We start from the raw sequence: 20,550 nt of genomic DNA, 5'->3' as shown, positions 1-20,550 counted from the left end.
ATGTACTGATAATGAGAGATGAGATACACATACTACTTTATTTATAGAACGGCCAGTGTGGGTCCCACACTCGGAGTGACGTCAAGCGATCTTGCCTGGCTCTCAAGCCACGGATTGGGCAATCAATCAGCGCTCCTGTTACACAGCCGCCGTGCTGTGCCGCGTTACTTGCGCATTGTTTATCTGCCATGGCAATACCAGTAGTTCAACATCACGCAAGCATCCTAGTTCTTCTTTGATATCTCGCGAAATTTTCAGTGACAGCCAATGACGGGTTCCACAAGCACCACAAACCAACCTGCAAGCCATGATGGCCGAGGCATTGACGAGATACGTCGAGTCATCAACATATTAGACGAAGCCGGAATCATATGCTGTGTAATGGGTGGCAAGGCATTGGTTTACTATGGAGTGCCCCGCCCCTTTGCTGTAAGTTCCCTATACCTCTCTCCCATTGCTAATCAGTACATCTAATAATGGAAAAGGACTGGCATATATGCGTGCCAACGGACAAGTTCTCAGAAGCTATTGCTGTCTTTGCACGTCTTCACGATGAATACGAGCCTGCCGACAAGATCTTACCACAACTGAGGTCGCTGCTGCACACGTACCCGCGACTCAAACCCAAGGGCATCGACATGGCTTTCTATATCATGCCAGCGTCTGAACACTTCACCGAAGATTTCGATGAGACCATGATGGAGCGTAGCCGGAATCATATACCCTATCCCAAGCTGGAGTATTTCGCACAAAGTCTAGTGAGGAACCAAAGCTGGCCTGAGCTGTGCCATCTGGTCGATGGCATGGACTTGACGGAGGACTGGGGCTATGAGAATCTCTACCTGGGCGAGGCTGACGGGAAGGAGATTGATTTCATCGCGAACAAGAACAAGAAGATTATGGCATCCTACGGAGACTTTCCCAATCTGAATCCCGTTCTGGCGACACTCTCACCCAAGCCAAAGGACCGGCGCAAGAAGTGGAAGAGAATAGTGGGGGAGAAAGAACGTAGGATTGGTCCTTATCTACCTAAGGAGAGATGGAGAACACAGTTCCGCAGGAATGGATCACAAGATCCTAGGTTACGTGAAGACAGGGCCGTATGAGTTGGTGCTGAATTTGACAATGTTAGCTCACTTGGTACTGACAAATTCGTGCTTTGGAAACGGAACAGAACGTATGGGATAGAGCAGTCTGCTTATTGATACGAGAAGTGCACAACACTCATCTGGCTGCTGCCAAACAACCCGAAGGTCGGAAAGTCGCGGCTATAGTGGCCTTAGATCGACGCTATATCTCGGCTTGGTCGCCCGAAGTGAAAAGTGGATCCACATTCAAAAGGGGCAAGAGGGCTCGGGTGGCCGTTCCGGGTGTAATGTCAAATATTGTGTGCAATGTGCATGCATGTATTCGTCGGCATCTACAAAGCTGTCCTATAGTTGACAGTATTTACAGCTGGGACATAGACGATGATAAGTGGTGCAAGACATCTTGGTCGGCCCTTGCGAACAAGGTAAGACCACTCTACCACACATGGCTCATATGACTAAACGATGCTCTCAGATGCTTCCGGCCTGCCTCCATTGCAGGGACAAGAAACTCTAATTCCTGCAGAGTACACAACACAGCACACCAAAAGTCAAGCTCCGCGGCCGCCGCTGGCACCAAGCCTTCTGCAGATGCAAAGTACAAGATCATAGACAGGGTCGCCAATTTCAAGGAGACCGAGGCACAGCGGCCGGATTTTGACTACAGCAATGGCCCTATTCCCGTGACCAAGTCGCCGAACCCGAACTGGGAATACGGCTCCGGCGTAAGCCAGGATGCGACGGCCAGAGACGCCGCGCACCGGGAGATCGACCCGTACGCCGCCGATCGGCCGATGGTCAGCAACTATCGGCTGCTGGTGTCGGGGATCGCGCCCCGGCCGGTAGGGTTCCTCAGCACGGTGTCGGCGGACGGGCAGAGCAAGAACCTGGCGCCGTTCAGCTACTTCCAGGTCATCGACCACGACCCGCCCATGTTCGTCGTGGGGTTCTCGGCGCGGCCGGGCCGCGTCAAGGACACGTACCGCAACCTCGCCGAGACGGGCGAGTGCGTGATCAATACCGTGTCCGAGAACATGATCGAGGCGGTCAATGCGACCTCCATGGACGCTCCGTATGGGGTTTCGGAGTGGGAAATCGCGGGGCTGCACGAGGCGCCGACCTCTACGGTGAGGCCGTCGCGGGTGCGCGAGTCCGTATTCTCCGTCGAGGGCAAGGCCGTCGACATCAAGGAGTTCAACGACCATGCCCGAGACGGGATGAGTGTCGCGTCCTTGGTGCTCATCAAGGCGACGCGGTTCTGGGTCCGCGAGGATGCGACGAATGCCGATGTCAGCCATATTGATCTCAACAAGCTACGGCCCATTGCGCAGCTGGGCGGCATGGCGTATGGACGTATATCATCGACTTTTGACTTGCCGCGGCCCAGATGGAATGACGAATAACCCAAGAGCGAACATCTGACGAAGCTGGATCCTGCGATATCGAAATCTGAATGATCATCTAGACCCAACGATATCTTGTGATGTACACATAGATAATACACTTAGATAATGTAGAAATGATGCACAACCCAGCGCCAAGCTGCCCTTGGAAACTCGCAAATTTGCTGGCCAAGAAACATGTCCTCCCGGGATGATCATGCTATTGCTCGTCACGAAGCCACGTGCGGCGCTGAGCAGGGGCAGGCACTCGTCCTTGAACTTGGCCACCTGGGCCAGTCATGGTTGACTCACTTGTCATCAAAGGTTGCCTGACCTTGAGTGCACTATACGGAAACTCACAAGCCGATAACAAGCTGATATCCGTCAATCACTGTGGTTGGGATCATAAAGCCTACTGAGTTACTTGGAAAAATTCGAATTATCCTAACGCCTTGCTGTATAAGGACGGGGTATCAAGACCTGTCTGTGAAAACGCAAATCGCAAAGCATTCTGCTGAAGCCATCTCTGGGTTTCCTGTAGAGAGTTATAAAGCTCGAGCAGCCTTCCATCATCGCTTTAGTCGGTGGGGTTTCGGCCGCAGGCCATACCGGAAAGCAGGCTGCGAGCTCTAGTCGCTATCGTCGTCGTCGTCGCCGCCCATGAACTGAAATTGCTTCTTCTCGGGCGGCCCCGTGGGCGATGAGGCAGAAGGCCCGGCGCCGGGGCCTTGGGTGACGCTTGCCCGTCGGTAGCTCTCCTCGATCTCCTTCTCGCGCTGGATGCGCTCCTTTTCGCGCTGCTCCCTATAGCGGCGCTCCTTCTCGTCCCTCTCGAGACGCTTGCGCTCTTCCTCCTGCTTTGCTGCCTCCTCCTCCCGCTTCTTCCGCTCCTCCTCGGCGGCGGGGTCGTAGCCCTCTGGGTTGATACCCTTCTCGATCAGGTAGGCGATGTTGGCGAGTGCGCCCTGGCGCACTAGGTCCTCGGTGGGCCATGGAATGAAGTCGGCGCGCTCGAGAGGGTTGATGTGCGCAGTGATATTCTCGGGCAGGCTCGTGTTCGTCTGCTGGCTGGCCAGGGGAGGCTCTCCGTTCTGTGCGGGCGTGGCGCCTCCAGGCGTGGTGCCGACGACTTGCTGGGCGGGCGTGGACGCGCCATTCGGGGTGCCGCCCGGGGTGGTGGCTGCGGTGTTGGTTCCACTGTCCGGCTTGACCACGGACTCGGACACGGCAGGCTGGGCAGCAGTCGCGGCTGCGATGATGGACTGGTGCGGCAGGGTGGTCTTGGAGATGCGACGGGCGAAGTCGAGCAGCTCGTCGTACTTGATGGGGTAGTTGGGACCACTGGGGAAGGTGGTGGCCGGGGTGTTGACGAGCTCCTTGCGGGCCTGGGCCAATTGGGTAAGGGTGTCCTTGATCTGCTTGTCGAGAGTGTTGGTGATGCTGTGTAGGTGTTGTATACGGGCGTAGTTCTGCTGGTGGATCTGGAGCTCCTCGAGGCCCTTGGAGAGCTCGGCGTCGGCCGTCACCAGCTCGGTGCCCTGGTTGGTGGAGGGATTGTACTTGGAGATGGAGTCGATGAGGGTGGTGAGGGCCTTCTCGACGCGCTCGAAGCGCACCGAGATCTGCTTGTCCATCGCTGCTGCGTCTGGCGCCCCAACATGTAGTAGGGACAGAGACAAGGAGGGCGCGTCGAGGTTGAGCTTATGTGAACATGTGAGAGAGCCGGCCGCCTTCTTCTGGAGAAATAATAAATGGGACCGGAGCTGTGAGGACAAGGGTCTGGCAGTTGGTTAAACTTCAGCAAGGCATGCAACTGGCTCGCATGTAACTGGCTCACAGCTCAGCCCCAACGTGTGATGTGCGTCTGTCTTCGCTCTTGTGCAGCTCGGCGTCTTTGGTTGCTTGGGTGTCTTTGTGGGAGGGTGAGGCGGTGCGCGGAAGGGGACATGTGGCGTCCAATGGAGTGCCGTGTAATTCGTCTGAGAAAACAGTCTCGAACTGTCGCGGCATCTGTGGCGGTGCGGCCGGCTTCTTCCGGGTCAAAGAATGTCGCGCAACAACTTCGCCGACACCTGCGGCTAGCTCCATCAGCGTTCTTGATCGAACCCCGTCCAACCACGACAGACACCCATTGAACACTCACCCTCGTTCCTGCATCCGTGTAGACAAGATGGCCAAGAGCGTAAGTCACGCCTCCAGCTCAAAGTCCCCCTGCCCGCCCTTGCGCCCCGCCTCCGCGTCCACCACCACCCAGCCCTCCTCGTCCCCGTCCAGCTCCTCGCTCGCTTCTGACTCGTCCTGCAGGCCCCCGGTCCCGTTTACCCTGCATACAAGAGCCCATACGGCCCGAAGTGAGTACAGAAACGCCTGTCCGAGATGGTCTTCCGGCATGTCCGCCGTCGTGTCGAGCCCGCCCGCCGTGGCGCGAGGGTGCTGGAAATGGGGGATGGGAATTGCTGGAAAGAGAGGGACTCTGACGAGGTGCAAAACTCGGCATGCGTGGCAGTGGGAGGGAGAAGAGGATGCGCCGCACCGCGGTTCTCAATACTATATACGACAAGGACTGCGTTCATCGGCCGATTGACTGACTGGGTTTCGACAGGTACCACTACCAGCCTAATGTTGCTGGATGGACCCCTAAGCAATTGACTGGCCTGTAAGGAACTCCCTTTCCCCTTCCCCGGTTACACATCACCCAGACGGTGGAGGCCACTTGTGTGACCACAGATCCGACGGAGTCCCTGTGACCCGGGCATGCAACAGAAGCGAACGGGATGCGTTGGCCCCTGAGCTTGCAAACTCCATCATACGGTACACGTTAGTCTGTTTGGCCATACTAACCGCATATATCCTTGCAGTGGCTTCAAGGCCGGTGCCTTTGGCGGTGTCGCCCTGTTCGCCGTCATCTTCTACGCCTCGGGCATCCCCCGTGTCCAGCAGGACATCCTGATGAAGGTCCCCGGCCTCCGCAACTACTTCATCAAGGACGTCCCCGCCTCCGACAACCCCTTCTAATCGCATCATCACGGAACGGCACCTGAGTTGGCGGTTTCGGGCGGAAGTTGACGTGTTGGGGAAACGTGGCAGCAGCAAGCAGCAAAGGGTCTGCGCGGTTGGCATAGACCCAAACCCGAGACGAGGGCAACACCTGCATCGCGAGCATGACAACGCATGGCGAGGCGACTCCTGTACAAAATGACACAATAGACTTTTGCGACCTTCTGAGACATCGTGTTCTGCCGTACCAGTGATGACTGAATCGGATACTCATCCTCTCTGCCTGCAGATGTGCCAGCTGGAATAGTCGTCTGGCCCAAAGCAATATCTTTCGACGTGCGTTTCAACAAGTCCACATATATGTAACAGTCCAGAGACATGCCGGCCTAAATTAGACCCGTGTGGTACCAGTCAACAATCACCTGGTATATTGATATCCGTCTCACTCATTGGTACTATCGACTGCCCTGAGTATCGTATGCTCAGGGATCCTCAACTGGGAGGGCAGTCTCCTTTCCTAAGTAAATTGCGCATCGATGTGGAGAAGTAAACTGTAAGCTGGAATGGATCTAACAGTCACGCACTACAACAGTGCCAGGAACTTCTGAATTCTTGTTTTCATTTTTCTCTATCCTAGTAATCAAGGCAAACCCGGCGTGCTTGTCTATGTCATCCGGGCCATGCCTGGGCTATTACACATTTTCCCCGCCTGCTTTCTATCGTGCTGGTCTGCCTGCGTGAAGCCATACATACAGAAGGAAGGGAAAAAGGTGAATGATATCGTACTGTACACTTCTACACGCCCATCTCTTTTTCTGCTTCGCGTCGTTTTCGTCCTCAACCGCCAATGCCCGCACTAGTTTACCGTGGTGCCTTCATGCTCTCTTTGATCTCGCCCTTGATCCGGGTGACTGTTCCCGCGCCGCCGTATACCAGCCCCGTGTACACCATGGCCACGCTGGCGCCGGCGTTCAGGATTTGTAGTGCTTGTTGGCCGTTCGTGATGCCGCCTGTCGCAAAGATGACCTTCTGCTCGTGGCTGGCCGCGGCTGCAGGCGCCGACGGCTCTGGAGGCACCACACCGTCATCCTCGATCATTCCCGTTGCCGTGCCCTCGATTCCAGCCAGGCTGGAGCTGACGGCCTCGTCCTTGACGGGTGCCTTTGTGCTTTCCGTCGACTGTCTTGGCTCATAACTCCGGGCGTCCAGCATCTTGCGGTACCGACCCACGAGATCCAGCGTGCGCTCGAACATCATCGGTCCCGAGTACCCACCAGTCTCCGCCATGGTCGTTGCCTCCTGCGGCGTGATGACAATGCCGGGCGGTACGACGCCAGCACGGCGCTTGGTGGTGTTTCCGACAATGACGCCGTCGACGCCGCTCTGCCAGACGGCCTGCACGATGCCGTCCATCTGGGCCTCCGTGTCCTCGTCCGGCGAGACCTTGACCATGACCTTCGGCGCTGTCTTCCTGCTTGTCCGCCGGGCCTCGTCCACCACGGCGCTCAGGATCCGCGTTAGCGGCTCGACGGCCTGCAGATCCCGCAGACCCGGCGTGTTAGGGCTCGATACGTTGACCACCAGAATGTCGGCGTAGGGCGCCAGGCGGCTCACGCAGTATGTGTAGTCGGCCGCAACGGCGCCGACATCGCCCTCAGGCGTGTCCTTGTTCTTGGCGATCTGGACCGCGAGCAGCTTGCCGTCGTACAGACTGCCGGGGGGTACACCACCCTCGCCGTTCAAAACCTGGTCCTCGGTGAGCCCAACAGACTTGGCATACGTGCGCACGCGGTTCCGCAGCGTCAAAGCCATATGGTCCGCACCACGGGAGTTGAGTCCGTAGCGGTTGATGAGACCCTCCAGTCCGGGTATGCGGAACATGCGCGGCTGAGGGTTTCCGGGCTGGCCTAGGGGCGTGCAGCCGCCGACCTCGACGACAGAGGCACCGAGGGCGAAAAGAGCGTCAGGGATCTCGGCGTGCTTGTCGAGCCCGGCCGAGATACCGACGGGATTGGCCAGCGGGTGGCCGAAGACGGAGAGGGCGAGCTCGGGGTCCAGCACGCGGGATTTGGATCCGCGCTCGCGCGGGTGTAGGTTGAGCGAGTACAGCGTCTTCATGGACGAGACGGCGGCGTTGTGGGCCTCCTCGGCGTCCGGGTACAGGAAGCGCAGCATGGGCGGGACCAGCCAGCGGTGCAGCGACGCCCGCGTGTCGGTGCCGTAGAGGTAGACCAGGTAGCCGCCGGCGGTCAGCGAGGTGGCGAACAGGATCGTCTTCAGCCGGGAGACGGGCTGCGACTCGGCGGCCGTGGAGGCATGGCGCCTGCCGCTCGCGGAGAGCTGCGAGGCACGGAGCTGTCGGGGCGTCTGGCGGGCGAGGAGGAGCGGGTTCGCAGGGCCCCGGGCCACTAGATTCGAGGTTCGGAGTGAGGCGGCCATGTTGGACGTTGCATGCCTCGGTCTGCAACGGTCAATGGCTCGAGGTGGCGGAGTGGCCAGAAGTCCAGGTCGGGCGAGCGCTGGAGTGGGAACGTGAAGCTCGGGCCGGGGGCGTGAGGCTCGAGACGGAATTTCTCTGTGCTAGACGGCGGGACAGTGTGCTCTGGCCACTTTGCACGTTCTAACCATCCGTGTCCCCCGTCCAAGTCGTGCGTCTCGGACCAATCTGCCACATATCAACTTTCCATGCTCGCAGCAATACGAACATAGCTGCCAGAATCGGCCGCCGTGGTGTACGGATGGGATGGCAAGCATACCCTAGCAAAACACCATGTCTCCCGTCAATGAGCATATCGACTTCCTACTTACTCCCAATGTCTTGCGCGCCACGGTAGGAGCTGCAGTGCTCGGACTCACACTGTGCACTCATCTCGCGACAACCAAAGCCACGGGACAAACGCTCTGGGGCTCTACCAAACAATGCGTACAGACCTACACCCTACCTGTGCTTATACCGGCTTGTTTGGGATGGCTGTGGCTACAGCTGGTCAACAAGACTGTCCCCGAGCCTTACTTGGTACCTTGGCACCCCCCTTCCCCATTGTTTGACCCCTGACCACGGCGACTAATCCTATATCAGGACGAGTTCTTCCACATACCCCAAGCACAAGTCTACTGTGAGGGCAGATACTTCGACTGGGATGACAAGATCACGACACCCCCGGGATTGTAAGCTTCATTGATCTTCGGCTCAGAATATTTATTAATCCGCATGACCAGATATGTCCTGAGTATTATTTGGGCACGCCTCGCTGGATATACCGGCTGTTCAGCCGACACACTCAGGGGTTTCAATGTATTCGTGATTTCTTGCACCGCTGCCGTGGCAGGGGCGTGCCGCTCTGCCATCGAAGATTCCCAGCCCGGACGGCAGTCGAGCTCGGCCTACTCCCTGCACACGGCTGTCAACATCTCCCTCTTCCCGGTGCTCTTCTTCTTCTCCGGACTGTACTACACAGATGTCTTGTCAACTTGCGTCGTCCTCCTATGCTACCTCAACCACCTCGGCAGGACGGGGCAGGAATCCAGCAGGCGGTCTGTCTTGAATGATCTGTATACCGTCTTCCTCGGCGTGCTGGCGCTATTCATGCGCCAGACCAATGTTTTCTGGGTCGTTGTGTACATGGGCGGCCTTGAGGCAATTCAGGCAATCCGAGACCTGCCTGTGAGTCACAAAGAACCCAGGATGGACACTTGGATAGACCACGTGAAGCTCTTCACCTCCAGGTCGTCCAGCGGGGCCATTCACGATCCTTCCCTCGACGAGGCATGGCCCGAAGACCTGGTGCTCTGCGTTGTCAGCATCGGCATCGCAGCCATTGCCAATTTGGGCACTGTGTTGAAACGGGTGTATACGCACATCATCACCATGGCTCTGTTCGCCGGCTTCGTGGCGTGGAACGGCGGCGTGGTGCTGGGCGACAAGTCCAACCACGTGGCGACGCTGCACCTGGCCCAGATGCTATACATATGGCCCCTGTTCGCCTTCTTCTCGGCACCGCTCTTTCTGCCGCAGGCGCTTCATGTCCTACAGGGTCTGTTCGGCCGCTTGTCCTCTAAGCCAGCAAAGGTACCAACAAAGAAGGGCCAGAAGCAGGAGCAGCCAGCAAAGCACAACTACCTGGGGATCGGCCTGTCTGCAGTCCTCCTCGTCCTCAGCCTCGGCATAGCCGCCGTCATCGTCCGCTTCAACACCATCATCCACCCCTTCACCTTGGCCGACAACCGCCACTACATGTTCTACATCTTCCGGTACACGGTCCTGAAGGGCAACACCGTTCGGCTGGCCCTGGCCCCGGTCTACGTGCTCTCCGCGGTCCTCAGCTGGACGGCGCTCTACCGCCTCGCGCCGGCGACGAGCAAGACCTCCAAGACAGGAGCCCCCGCCCGCCGTTTGTCGTCTTCGACGTCTCCACGGGCTTCCACCGTCATCCTGCTTCTCCTGACCACAACTCTCAGCCTCGTCACCGCCCCGCTGGTCGAACCCCGGTACTTTATCCTACCTTGGGTGTTTTGGCGGCTGCTTGTGCCGCAGCGCATGAACGCGCGCAGGACGGCCCTTGACTGGGTGCTCGGCCTCGAGACCATATGGTTCCTGGCCGTAAATGCCGCCACCATGTATATATTCCTCACCCGGCCGTTCTACTGGAGGTCTGAGGACGGCACGGTGTTGGACGGAGGCAACGTGCAGCGGTTCATGTGGTGATCGCACAAACGCGCCGGTAAATGTGCCCTCCTCCTGCTCGCTGCTCATCGCATGCAGTCCGGTCATATGCGGGCTCGGACTCATATATATACCGACGGTTCTGCGCACATCGACGGGGGTAGTAGCTTTTGGTGTATGATAGATCGCAAGATATCCCATTTTATTCTCACGAAAAGTGGCACTTTGCATCAAATGTGCTTTTGGTATTCATCATGTCGAGTACCTATATGATCTGTACTCGTCTCATTTCCATCGTATTCCAAGCTCGCATATGTACACGCGTTGCAGGTACTTTTTGAGTGTTGAAAAACATGTACGGTTCCCTACCCCAAGGATGTCGGGCTGCCCAGTCTGCTCGGTGCCTCTGACCCCTCAAATGCATGTGTCCTTGTCCCAAACCGCAAACAACGCCTTGCACTCCCATGAAAGCAAACCTCGGGCTTCTGAGGCCCATGAACGCCGGGTACTAGGGTGCGCCACCCCCGTTCCCATGGTTATATTTCACCGGTTTCTCAGACCCGCCCTTGTATAAGTGTGCCATTTCCCCACGGCTTTCATCCTTTCGTCTACTAGGTCATGCTTCCCTGTCGCCGTCGTGCCCTCCCGTCGTGTGAAGTCCGAGTCTCCGACGTGGAGTAGATCACAGACTCAGCCGATCCAAGCTCAAGCGGTCGTTGCTCCTCACGCGCCGCACGACGCCGAGCTTGAAGAACTTCTCCTCCCCGCCGGCCGTCCGGCCCCCGATGTACCACTTCTCGCCGCCCAGCACGTCGCGGAAGCCCTCGCTGCTGCTGTCGCTGCCGCGCCGCCGGCCAGACGCCGCCCCGGGTATCGGCACGCCGTGGGTGCCGCGCGGGCTGTGGATGGGCAGCTGGTTCATGACGCCGCCGGGTGCCCGGGAGGACGAGGCGGCCTGTCCGGATGCTGCTGCGGAGGCGGTGGAGATGGCGCGGGCGCCCGACGGGGCGGACCCGGACGCTGCGTGCTGATGCGTGTGCGGGTGGGTATGCGAGTGCGTCTTGTTTGGCTGTGAGGAGGCTGATAACGTGGATGCGGAGGGTGTCTGTTGGCGGAAGGCGGCGAGGAAGGAGGAGAGGAAGAAGGGCCGCTGTGATGAGGGCATGTTGGCGGTTGTGTGACGATGCGGACGTATCTCTTCAGACGGAGATGCTTCCCCCTTGTCTAGCCTACCACTATGCGTGGTAAGGGCGGTCGGCCGGTCGGTGCTATGATGGCAGCAAGTCCGTCGCCGTGGATTTGTCGATGGGTTGAATGTCTCGGCTTGTGATTGCGGTCCCGAAGCCGACTGTATGACAGTGCCGTGCCGCACACCGGGGGGACTTGATCGTATCGGTATCAGCGGCAGTGCCGTGGGAGAAGTGGTGAATTTCGGCTCGCTCCCAGAGTGCGGTCTCAGCTCTCAGATATACGTCGTCGCTAGCGACATCAAGTTGTTGGAGATACACGATGAGGCAATTTTACGATGTCGTAGGCCTTGCGCAGAACCTGCACGCTCGGCTCGTTTAGCTGTGGGTGGTGTGCGAGGATTGCCGATGGGGTGTGTGTGTGCGCGGTTGTGGTTGTCGCCCAGACGTGAGGCCGATGGCAGGTCCTGACGTCGATCGGCTGCAGATGGAATGCCTGGCAACCTGGAGGTGCAGGGCCACCAGGCGCTGGGGCGCTGGGGCGCTGGGCACTGGGGTACTGCTGGGAGGGAGGGAGGTGGGCCGCCCGCTGGAGCGACCGACCGACCGACTTACTCACTGTCCTTAGACTCCGGCGCTCCCCTCGCCCGGCCAATCATGGGCGTCCCAAATAACGCCCGAGAAAGAAAAAAGCTGCCCAGCTGCCCCTCACTCGGCCGTTCCCGGCTTCTGCAAAGTGGGAGGATCTGACAAAACGCGGGGTTGTCATTGGCCTTGAGGTGGGGGGGCACTTGGGAGTTGCTCAGAACTACGCAGAACTACGGCAGACCACATCTTGGCATCACCATGCATGACTTGGTTGGGAGGAGCCTTCTTTCGTCCTTGCCTTTGAGTCACTTGGCAGATGGACATCTTACGAAGACGGAAGTACTGTCGAAGGAATGGTTGATTTATGACTGATGTTGCTTGGCTTTTTGATTTCGATAAGTCTTTGATCACGACCAAGCGACAGATGGGCACCCCGCCTCTTAGCCCAAGTCAAGCATTTCCTTGTCACGGGCCTTCACATCCCCTGGCACAAGACCGCAGGTGATATTATGTACATAGCAGTGCTATACCTAGAGCCCGTGAATCGAGTACCGTTGAACGGTTTCAGGTTTTGAGTATTGGTATAAGGGTACGGCAGGTATTATAGGAGCGACCAATTGACACCACTTCACCTCACAGAACTCGACATCTTGTCATTCTAGATAACTGCCAAGTCAGACATGCGTGTTAAGTTGGACGGGGGTGTTGACTACTGCGCCATCTTTCAGCTTTCCGTTACACTTCAGATGAATAATTGCGGGGATACAGCAGGAGCGTGGATGGCTCACCATTGTCACCTTATGTGCAAGTCGACGCGGCAACGACTAGCATACTACATTGGCGCATTCCCAGCCACCCTTCGTATTAGCGGAACTCCTTTCTGTTCTAGCGTCAGGAATCATTACTCTGAAAACACGATAGTCATGTCGGCGGGTTTTGTGTATGAAGTGTACTCCAGGCAATATATGCACATACAAACGGGAGTGCTGCCTACACGCAGAGCAATGTCTTTGCCGTTCACGTAGCACACATGCTAGACTACCCGTCGGAGGTAGCCTTTCATAAACCAAGCCACTTCAGAGCCGGTTGAAGGCCGGTTCCATGTGCCCGTCCAGCGTTAAAACAAGATGCCCTGAAATCGCGTGCAAGACAGCGGCTGCCTTTGTATCGCCCGAGAACAAATTGCACATGGCCTAGAAGACATGGCCACTATTGCTTCTACACGAGCATACCTGTTTGGAGCTCCCTGCACAGCATATACTTGAATCTTTGTACAGCTGGGTTGCATGAGTATGTTTGGAGGAAGTCATTCAGCCTTCTGAACACACAACGCACGTCAACGGGCTCGAAACAGAGGACACAACCCTAAACGCCGAGGACGTCCGGCTCTTGGAAGTGTTTCTCGGGATTATATACGTTTTGAATGGTGTTCATAAAGGTAGAGGGGTCAACTACGAGAAAGACCAAGCCTATTGTAGAGCTGTAATATGCCGAGAAATAGGCCTCCGCGATTTCTCTGTGCGGGAGTACCCAGATATCTCCGTCAGGTATCGTGAGTCGTTGTTTCAATGCGGCCATTGCCAAGGCAGAATCGCACGTAGCTTGCGGAAGATGAACTTCGACCCAGTGCGCGATTGTATCCACCTGTCCGTTGCATTTAAGAAAAAAAGGAATGCTACTGACTAGCTCACGTTGCCGAGGTAATACGCCAGCCATACGAAGATCAGGCATTCATTAGGTCGGCGGTTCGATCTTGTGAAGTCCTAAATCTAACGGCCAGGCAAGAGTTGCCGACATTCCGCGTGGCAATCCCCGGATACCCGGCCGAGAGTGGGACTCTCCCAACGGGTGACCACGTCCTTCAGACCCCAGTCCTATTCGGATCTCGGCAGGAATCGATGAAGCGATTGATTTTTGATTGGTGTCCCGATACAATGGTACATGATCTCCAGGTTTACCTACGATGGCAATATCGTTGACAACTCTAGCATATCACGAACTTTGAACCACTTCAGTGTATCAAAACTTGTAAGCCATACACGTACGCTATATTGGTTGGCCATGTGTATAACAAGATGAAACCTGTCATAGCAGTGAAATTTTATGATGATTGGTTCATTCCTTTCAGTACCAAGTCTAACGAGCCTTGATTTTCTATGCATCATGACAATCCCGCCGATGATATCATCCTCGGAGTTCACCGTCTTCTTTCATGGGATGTGTCTATCATGATGGTATCGCGAGAAAACTGGGAGATTAACCCTCTTAAAACTTGCGGTATTTTCCGTCTACAAATGTTGCATAAGATGGGATATCACTCTTGCCCTCGGCCAGAGTGAGATAGAACTGAGCATGAGACTCGGCGCCGGGCACCGGCCCGATTGTTATACCCTCAGCGGTCCGTTCATCCGCAAAGAAGAATCTAGGATCTCAGTAAGAAAGTGATTATCCCATGACATAGCGAATGCTTACCGGAAGCCTTTCTTGCCATACAGTGCGTCGGCCAATTGAACCCAATAGGCTGCTCCGGACTTGCCGACTCCTACAGTCGCCAGGTGGACTATGGGAATAATCGTCTGAGGCATGCAGTTACCTGTGTATATGAATGTGCGCTGTTCATCGTCAGTTTTATCCTCAGCACTCCATGCCTCGAATGCTGCAGTTGCCACTGTCCTGTAGAAGCCACCGCGTTAGTCTGGGCGGGTAGGGATGGAAAAATCGGACTGTATCCCTGGACTACTTCAGTGAGTACATACCAAGGGGCCGAGACCATGATTGACAAGTCATTGTTCAGTGTTTGTGTGCCAATACTGAAAACGTTGTTCGGGTCCGGCGCCGAGGTCTGGTGGGCAGCATTGTAGATGAAGACCTTGGGTGTGGCCTTGTAAATGTCCTTTACGACTCCCAGGACCCTGGTGGGAGCCGACGTCTCCTCAAGATCTGCCCGGATGGACAGAATGCCGTCGGTAATTGCCGGGGGTTCCGCTCCGCTGCGAGAGACCGCAGCTACTCGATAACCTGCCTCAGCAAACCGCTTTATGAGGGCCTGGCCAATGTTGGCACCAGCGCCAAAGATCAGAACAACAGGTGCTGAAGCAAGCACCATCTTGTGACCTTAGGGCCGGCTAAACCGAGCAGAATAGTAATGCAAGTAAGGTGGTCCAGTAGAAGCTTTGCCTCGTTGCAATAGTGTTGGAGATCGAGACAGAGAAGACAACCGTGATATGCATGGTAGAATCAGCTCATATATGTGTCCTAGCCTCCCACATATCAATGCAAGTTACAAACGCATCGAGTCAAAACTTGGTCCAAGCGGCACTTCCCTCTGCCGAGATATCGGCCCCTCCTGACATCTGTAAAACAGAGGCCACATGCAGAAGTGCTCAGCATCCCGGCCGTCCGGCCCCACACCCGGCTTGAGACCAAGGCGCACATTGCTCCATATTCTGAACATCCGAAGGATGCAGCAATTATCAAGCAGAACCATGCTCTTCCCTTCAGTATATTCGGACGGGAGCCGAGCTGGATTTGTTCATCGCTGTTCAAACAGCAATTATAGCCTTCCATCCAGGAGTAAGCCTCGTTTTGATGCCTCTCTCCTATCCCTGTCGTGGCTTGCGTTGTGGTCCTCTGTGCTCATTATGTAGTTGTACTTGGTGTAAAGGTAACAAGGGTCGTTGCGCTGACTAAGCACAGTTGCTGGACTATTCAATAATTCCATGTAAGGCGGAGGCCGGCCAATGATTCGCTGCGAATCGAAGACACTTCAAGATTCCTGCAATACCGAACTCATCACAAATGATTGATGGTGACTTCGGAATGGAATATACGGCGATTTGTAAGGCGCATTAGTGAGCGTCGGCCCTCGGCCTCGCGGCTTTCTATGCTGTCGCCGATTAGAGCATGAACCTTGAGCGCAACGAACTTTGGTAGCGCACCTATTCTCTCCAGAATCCAGATCGCCAAGGACGGAAGGGGTTTTTACCTCGACCAAACGAGAGACATATATCTTTTGAGGAAATGGAGCGTTTTACACTTCGGAATAGGTATGTTGTCTGATGACCTTGTTGCGATGGACGTCAAGAAAATCTGCTTGGTTCTTCCAGTCCTTCGGAATGATTACCTTCGATGAATGGAATAGGTTGGCACACCCAGGCCCTGCTCTACATATTTCGGGTATCTTCTGCGGCAACGCACTAGGCACCGCAACTGGATTTTCGGGAACCTAAAGAGCTTCTAGCCTGTATGATATGCGACTCAGCGTGTGTACTGATCTTGGATCAACCTGTTACAGGTGCACAATCGATTGGAAACCCGTATCAAATCATAGGACGAGGAGGGAATGGACCATATCTATGAGAACTCAGTTAGCGGATGTATCAGCTATCCACAGTCTCCATAGCGGATACTTTGCCTTCTTTTTTGGACGTGCGTTATCAACATTTGGGTTACAGTATAGTGGACACGGATGAAGAATGGTTGCCGTATCAGTCCGATCCGCCGCATTAGGTCCGAAGTTCCAAGTATCTTCTGATGCGTAGCAGCTTCACCACCCAACGGCCATGTTGGTTGATGATGGCCTTGATGATAGTACGACCTGGTTCTAACGCAGAAGGGACTGCCTCGTCCGAGTTTCTTACACAGTCTAAGATCTGGTATGCTGCCCGTCTCTGGGTTGCCAAATCTGACAAACGTTGAAACTATCTTGGTCGGTTCCTGGGATCTGTGCGACGAAGGCCCATGAATAGACGCCGTTTTGGGAATATACTACTATCTCATGCATCAATAGCGCGTGGCGATCGCAAAGATTGCACACAGCACCCGAATTTTGGGAACACATGGATGACCTACTTCAACCCATGCCGCACGTCCATTTGGGGAGCATCAAGTGGATGTATTGGACCATACTTGTCCATATTCGAACTGCGTGGTTTTCTTGAGAGTATCCTGTGATGTAAGGAACATTGGATCGGGTTCTAAGATATGTAACTTGTCAAGTCCTTTCATTATTCGTAGCCTAGACTTTGCTGTCGGCAGCACATCATAAACGAGTCGCCCCTTTTCTGTACCTGTCAGTGATGGCGCGCTTCGCAGAATAACGGGGGCGGGCATCTGTTGACACGTATTTCAGAACCTGCGTATGTCGGAAGATCATCAAGCGAATGTTGACTTCGTTTGGGTACCTGAATGATGGTGGTGGGTGTCGCTCACCGCCAGTAAACTTGCTGTTGCCCATTATTCTCGTGGTATTACTTCGAAGTCCGGTCGGACCTAGCGCATGATGGATTCCTTCAGACTACTTAGCTGGAATGCCACAAAAAACTAGGAGGGATGAGAGTAAGCCTTACCGGATGTAAGTCGACAAGGTTCAGAGACCACAATGGTGGTGCTGGCGTCGGCGAGCGATAAAGACGGAGGTCATACCAGGGGAAGACAATTGGACCAAGTCACCAGACATGCCCTTGTATGTCTACGCTGACTGTCATATTCGTCGCGTTTGTTAGCCGCCAACCTGGCTAGAATACGAAATCAGTCTCGCTCGGCCCATGGCTCTCAAGAACCACAAAGATGCGATAAAGTTTGAACGATCTCTGCACATGGGACCATTCATACCTACGTCTGTGAATCTGTGCTGTTCCAAGGAGTGTCAAAGCCTGTCAATGGACTATGAGTACGCCCACGCAATCTGTTGCTGCTTGAAGCCTCTGTGGCATCCTGCCGGTCGGGTTGAACAATTTCTTGGTTGAACGATGGCATCTCGGATCAGTGGTTCTGTGAGTTGGTTCCTTCGAAGTCGGCCATTCCATGTCAGGCGGATAGAGGAGTACCGTATCAATGTTGATGATTCGAAGAGTCATGGGAGACATATGCTTTGGCCTTCGTAGTCCTTGATACTCGCTAGCCGCGCGTTGCTGGGTACACTTGCCAGCTGGTTGAGCATGCTGCTGGGAGATAGTCTGGGAGGTTCACCGTCAGTGTCTAGTTTAGCTGCGTGGGTGCGACATACCAAAGGGCCTCAGCCAACTGAATTAACAGATGATGGGCACAGGCGAATGATAGCAACGCTGTATCTCAACTAGAGACGCGATGATTAGGCTGTCGGGTCTGGCATCAGCTCTCTGCTTACAGGTCCTGCTTCCATCTGAACGCTCCCACGGCAGATCAGTTCCACTGGAATTCACCTTCGCCTGAACATGCCAGACATGACCTGGGCACCCCAAAGGAAGCAGCTAGACCCACAGGTAGGGAGAAGTCGATGAGGAAAAGACGAGCGACGTCTGATCCAACAGAGCTCCGATGGTGTGGATAGGCGAAGGGCAACGTCGGCGTGGTTTGCTGGCTGTGAACCTTGGAACGGAGTTTGACACACAGGGAATTATTGCAGTAGAGCCGGGACTACAATGGGCTCTTCTAGGCGACTCAGTGTGGTGCCCTAGGGTGGGCCCTCTGAAAGAACAGCACTGGCAGCGCACTGGGCGGCACTGTATGACCTCCAGAGGGCTTTCAGGTGTGTCACCCAGCTTCAGCGATTTAAAGAGCACTTCAAAGCAAAGGGAGAAGCGAACTTCAAAGTTCAGGATGCAGCGGGATGTATTGGCATCATTTGATGCAATGTCTCAAGTCATAGTAGCATACATTGGTTCCTCCAGCTCCCTCATATCAACGTGTCAGTCATAGTAGCATGCCAGGTTCCAAAATCGCATCCTCCATCCGCTAATCTGCCAGTCCACCATCATTGCCGGGGTGGCGTTGTGCAGTGTGAGTGTAGTGTGCTCAAACAAAGTCCCAGTCAACCTGAACAACACCGACGGAGAGATCGGCAATGTCCTTGAAGGTCGAGCTGGAGACGTCGATGGCCTGGGAGGCACAGGTGGGGCACTTGTCGACAACGAGAGCCTCGGTGGACTTGCCGTTGTAGCTGATCTTGATGTGCTTACCGCAGACTGGGTCGTTGTTGGGGTTGCCGCCAGCCTTGAACTGAGTAGCGTCAAGAGCGACGACATGCTCAGAGTCAGAGTGAGTGGTTCCACAGGCGCCGGCGCCGACACTGGGGTCGTAGTAGGTCATGCGGCCGTGGTTGGCGTTGGTGAAGCCAACAAGGGCGGCGACAACAATGACAGTGAATGACTTCATGATGAATGGGAAGATGTGAAAGTGTGAATGAAGGTTGCTTGTGTGTAGTCTGCGTGTGTGTGCAGGAGACCTTGGTCAGAAGAGAAGACTTGGTGAGTGAGAGAAGTTTGCTGTTGGCTGGAGAAGCAGTGTTCAGAGAATGACAGTGAGCGTGTGATGGTTTGGTAAAAGAGAGGAGAGAGTTGGATTGGGGGACCCGAGACTTTAAATAGTTTTCGTGACAAGGCAGAGAGGGCGCGTTTGGAAGCCAGGCGTCGTGGAAATCAATTCACCTTGAGGTTCAGGGGCAGGAGCAGTCACCACGCGCCCCCAACAAAACACGCCACTGGTCCGATCAGCCAAGAGCATGACACCATTCAGCAGGCGAAGTGTTACTCCATTGTAGGCAGTCGCGCTGCAAGAAGGCCTGTGATGGCCGGCTTGGTGTGAATATATGTGTCTGGACCATGATAGAGCATATTGAGGGGAAGCCTCCAGGGCGGTGAGGGTTTCGGGTGCCTGCTGACTGTGGCCATAGTGATGTCACCTTCTTTCATGGCACGATCGCGATTTTCCATGTTCAACTGTTCTGTCTGAACTGCTACGATGCTCGGGTCATGTACGAATAGGGGTTGATACCAACGGTGTGTCTGCCTCCCACAATGATGTTCTCTCGACGTCGAGATATCACATGGAGAGATGTGTACCGCTAATAACGGAGAATGCCTGATTACATACAATGCGGGATCACAACAGGCGGGACGTCTCGAATAGGTTGCAAAGTGCTCTTGGTCATAGAAGCTACACCACCCACCTTGCGTACCATCTCGACCACGCCTGTGGCTGGCCACCAATGTGGAATCGGGCATGACTTCTCCAGGCAATTGCTCATGCACATCCAAGGCAACCAGATGTGATTTAATAACACCAAGGGAAAGCGCCTTGTCATGAAGTGCTGCCGGCGTTAGTCCCTGCATACGAATGGACCACGACGGCCGGGCGTGAGAGCCAATAATGGTAGCATCCACACAACTCTGGGTTATCCTTGACAAGCAACGTCGAAAATAATTATTAACCAAAAAACTGGTGCAGTGAGTACATGGCATGAGCCTGTGAATATGGCCCGCCACCAAGGTAATGCCATGGAAATTGTGGCCCCCGTGATATTTGCTAGTACCTAGGTACCGTTTGCTGAAAAGGGGCTTGACACGACAATCAGCGAGAACACCCACTTCATTACTCGGTTCGTGGCCTAGAATGATCTACATGCCGGTCTTGGAAAAGCTCTCGCCATAAACGGCTTAGTCGCGTCTATACTCTCTGTAGAGCGCCGATTGTTGTGTTAGTCGGTTTCACCACTACAGAGATGCGTGCCAGCTTCAGTGCCACGGAGGGCACGAAAGCAGAATTTCTGGGCGTTGGAGGACAAACGGGCACAAACAGGAGGCAAAAAAATCTGGCATGACCTGTGGATGGTGTTGAAGAAGATTGTCTCGTGGGGTCGAGCTTTAAAAAAACGAATGCCATTACTG

General features: G+C 55.1%; 8 protein-coding genes across 8 annotated transcripts; 3 read left to right on the top strand and 5 right to left on the bottom strand.

The window, feature by feature from the left end:
* Positions 1-267: 267 nt before the first annotated feature.
* Positions 268-2,491, top strand: JN550_002481 (uncharacterized protein; the record flags this gene model as incomplete). Its single annotated transcript, XM_049313781.1, has 4 exons — positions 268-429; positions 486-1,008; positions 1,061-1,127; positions 1,615-2,491. The coding sequence occupies 4 exons, from the start codon at positions 268-270 to the stop codon at positions 2,489-2,491; spliced, it is 1,629 nt and encodes a 542-aa protein (XP_049175772.1).
* A 608-nt stretch (positions 2,492-3,099) lies between these two features.
* Positions 3,100-4,558, bottom strand: JN550_002480 (uncharacterized protein; the record flags this gene model as incomplete). The annotated part of the gene is made up of 2 exons (XM_049313780.1): positions 3,100-4,249; positions 4,308-4,558. The coding sequence occupies 2 exons, from the start codon at positions 4,556-4,558 to the stop codon at positions 3,100-3,102; spliced, it is 1,401 nt and encodes a 466-aa protein (XP_049175771.1).
* An 82-nt stretch (positions 4,559-4,640) lies between these two features.
* JN550_002479 (uncharacterized protein) lies at positions 4,641-5,485 on the top strand (the record flags this gene model as incomplete). Its single annotated transcript, XM_049313779.1, has 5 exons — positions 4,641-4,652; positions 4,775-4,821; positions 5,073-5,126; positions 5,198-5,281; positions 5,329-5,485. 5 exons carry the CDS (start codon positions 4,641-4,643, stop codon positions 5,483-5,485), a joined length of 354 nt encoding a protein of 117 aa, XP_049175770.1.
* An 843-nt stretch (positions 5,486-6,328) lies between these two features.
* JN550_002478 (uncharacterized protein) lies at positions 6,329-7,906 on the bottom strand (the record flags this gene model as incomplete). Its single annotated transcript, XM_049313777.1, has 1 exon — positions 6,329-7,906. The coding sequence occupies one exon, from the start codon at positions 7,904-7,906 to the stop codon at positions 6,329-6,331; it is 1,578 nt and encodes a 525-aa protein (XP_049175769.1).
* Positions 7,907-8,237: 331 nt separating this feature from the next.
* On the top strand, positions 8,238-10,172 carry JN550_002477 (uncharacterized protein; the record flags this gene model as incomplete). The annotated part of the gene is made up of 3 exons (XM_049313776.1): positions 8,238-8,483; positions 8,547-8,635; positions 8,687-10,172. 3 exons carry the CDS (start codon positions 8,238-8,240, stop codon positions 10,170-10,172), a joined length of 1,821 nt encoding a protein of 606 aa, XP_049175768.1.
* A 640-nt stretch (positions 10,173-10,812) lies between these two features.
* Positions 10,813-11,295, bottom strand: JN550_002476 (uncharacterized protein; the record flags this gene model as incomplete). Its single annotated transcript, XM_049313775.1, has 1 exon — positions 10,813-11,295. The coding sequence occupies one exon, from the start codon at positions 11,293-11,295 to the stop codon at positions 10,813-10,815; it is 483 nt and encodes a 160-aa protein (XP_049175767.1).
* Positions 11,296-14,170: 2,875 nt separating this feature from the next.
* On the bottom strand, positions 14,171-15,011 carry JN550_002475 (uncharacterized protein; the record flags this gene model as incomplete). The annotated part of the gene is made up of 3 exons (XM_049313774.1): positions 14,171-14,327; positions 14,378-14,578; positions 14,662-15,011. 3 exons carry the CDS (start codon positions 15,009-15,011, stop codon positions 14,171-14,173), a joined length of 708 nt encoding a protein of 235 aa, XP_049175766.1.
* Positions 15,012-18,679: 3,668 nt separating this feature from the next.
* On the bottom strand, positions 18,680-19,039 carry JN550_002474 (uncharacterized protein; the record flags this gene model as incomplete). Its single annotated transcript, XM_049313773.1, has 1 exon — positions 18,680-19,039. One exon carries the CDS (start codon positions 19,037-19,039, stop codon positions 18,680-18,682), a length of 360 nt encoding a protein of 119 aa, XP_049175765.1.
* Between the last annotated feature and the right edge of the window lie 1,511 nt (positions 19,040-20,550).

The sequence above is a fragment of the Neoarthrinium moseri genome (genome assembly GCF_022829205.1).
Source record: "Neoarthrinium moseri strain CBS 164.80 chromosome Unknown scaffold5_Wmoseri_CBS_16480, whole genome shotgun sequence".
NCBI classification, from domain to species: Eukaryota; Fungi; Ascomycota; class Sordariomycetes; order Amphisphaeriales; family Apiosporaceae; genus Neoarthrinium; species Neoarthrinium moseri.
Note: the sequence above shows the minus strand (reverse complement) of the source record. Positions and strands in the feature narration are given on the sequence as shown.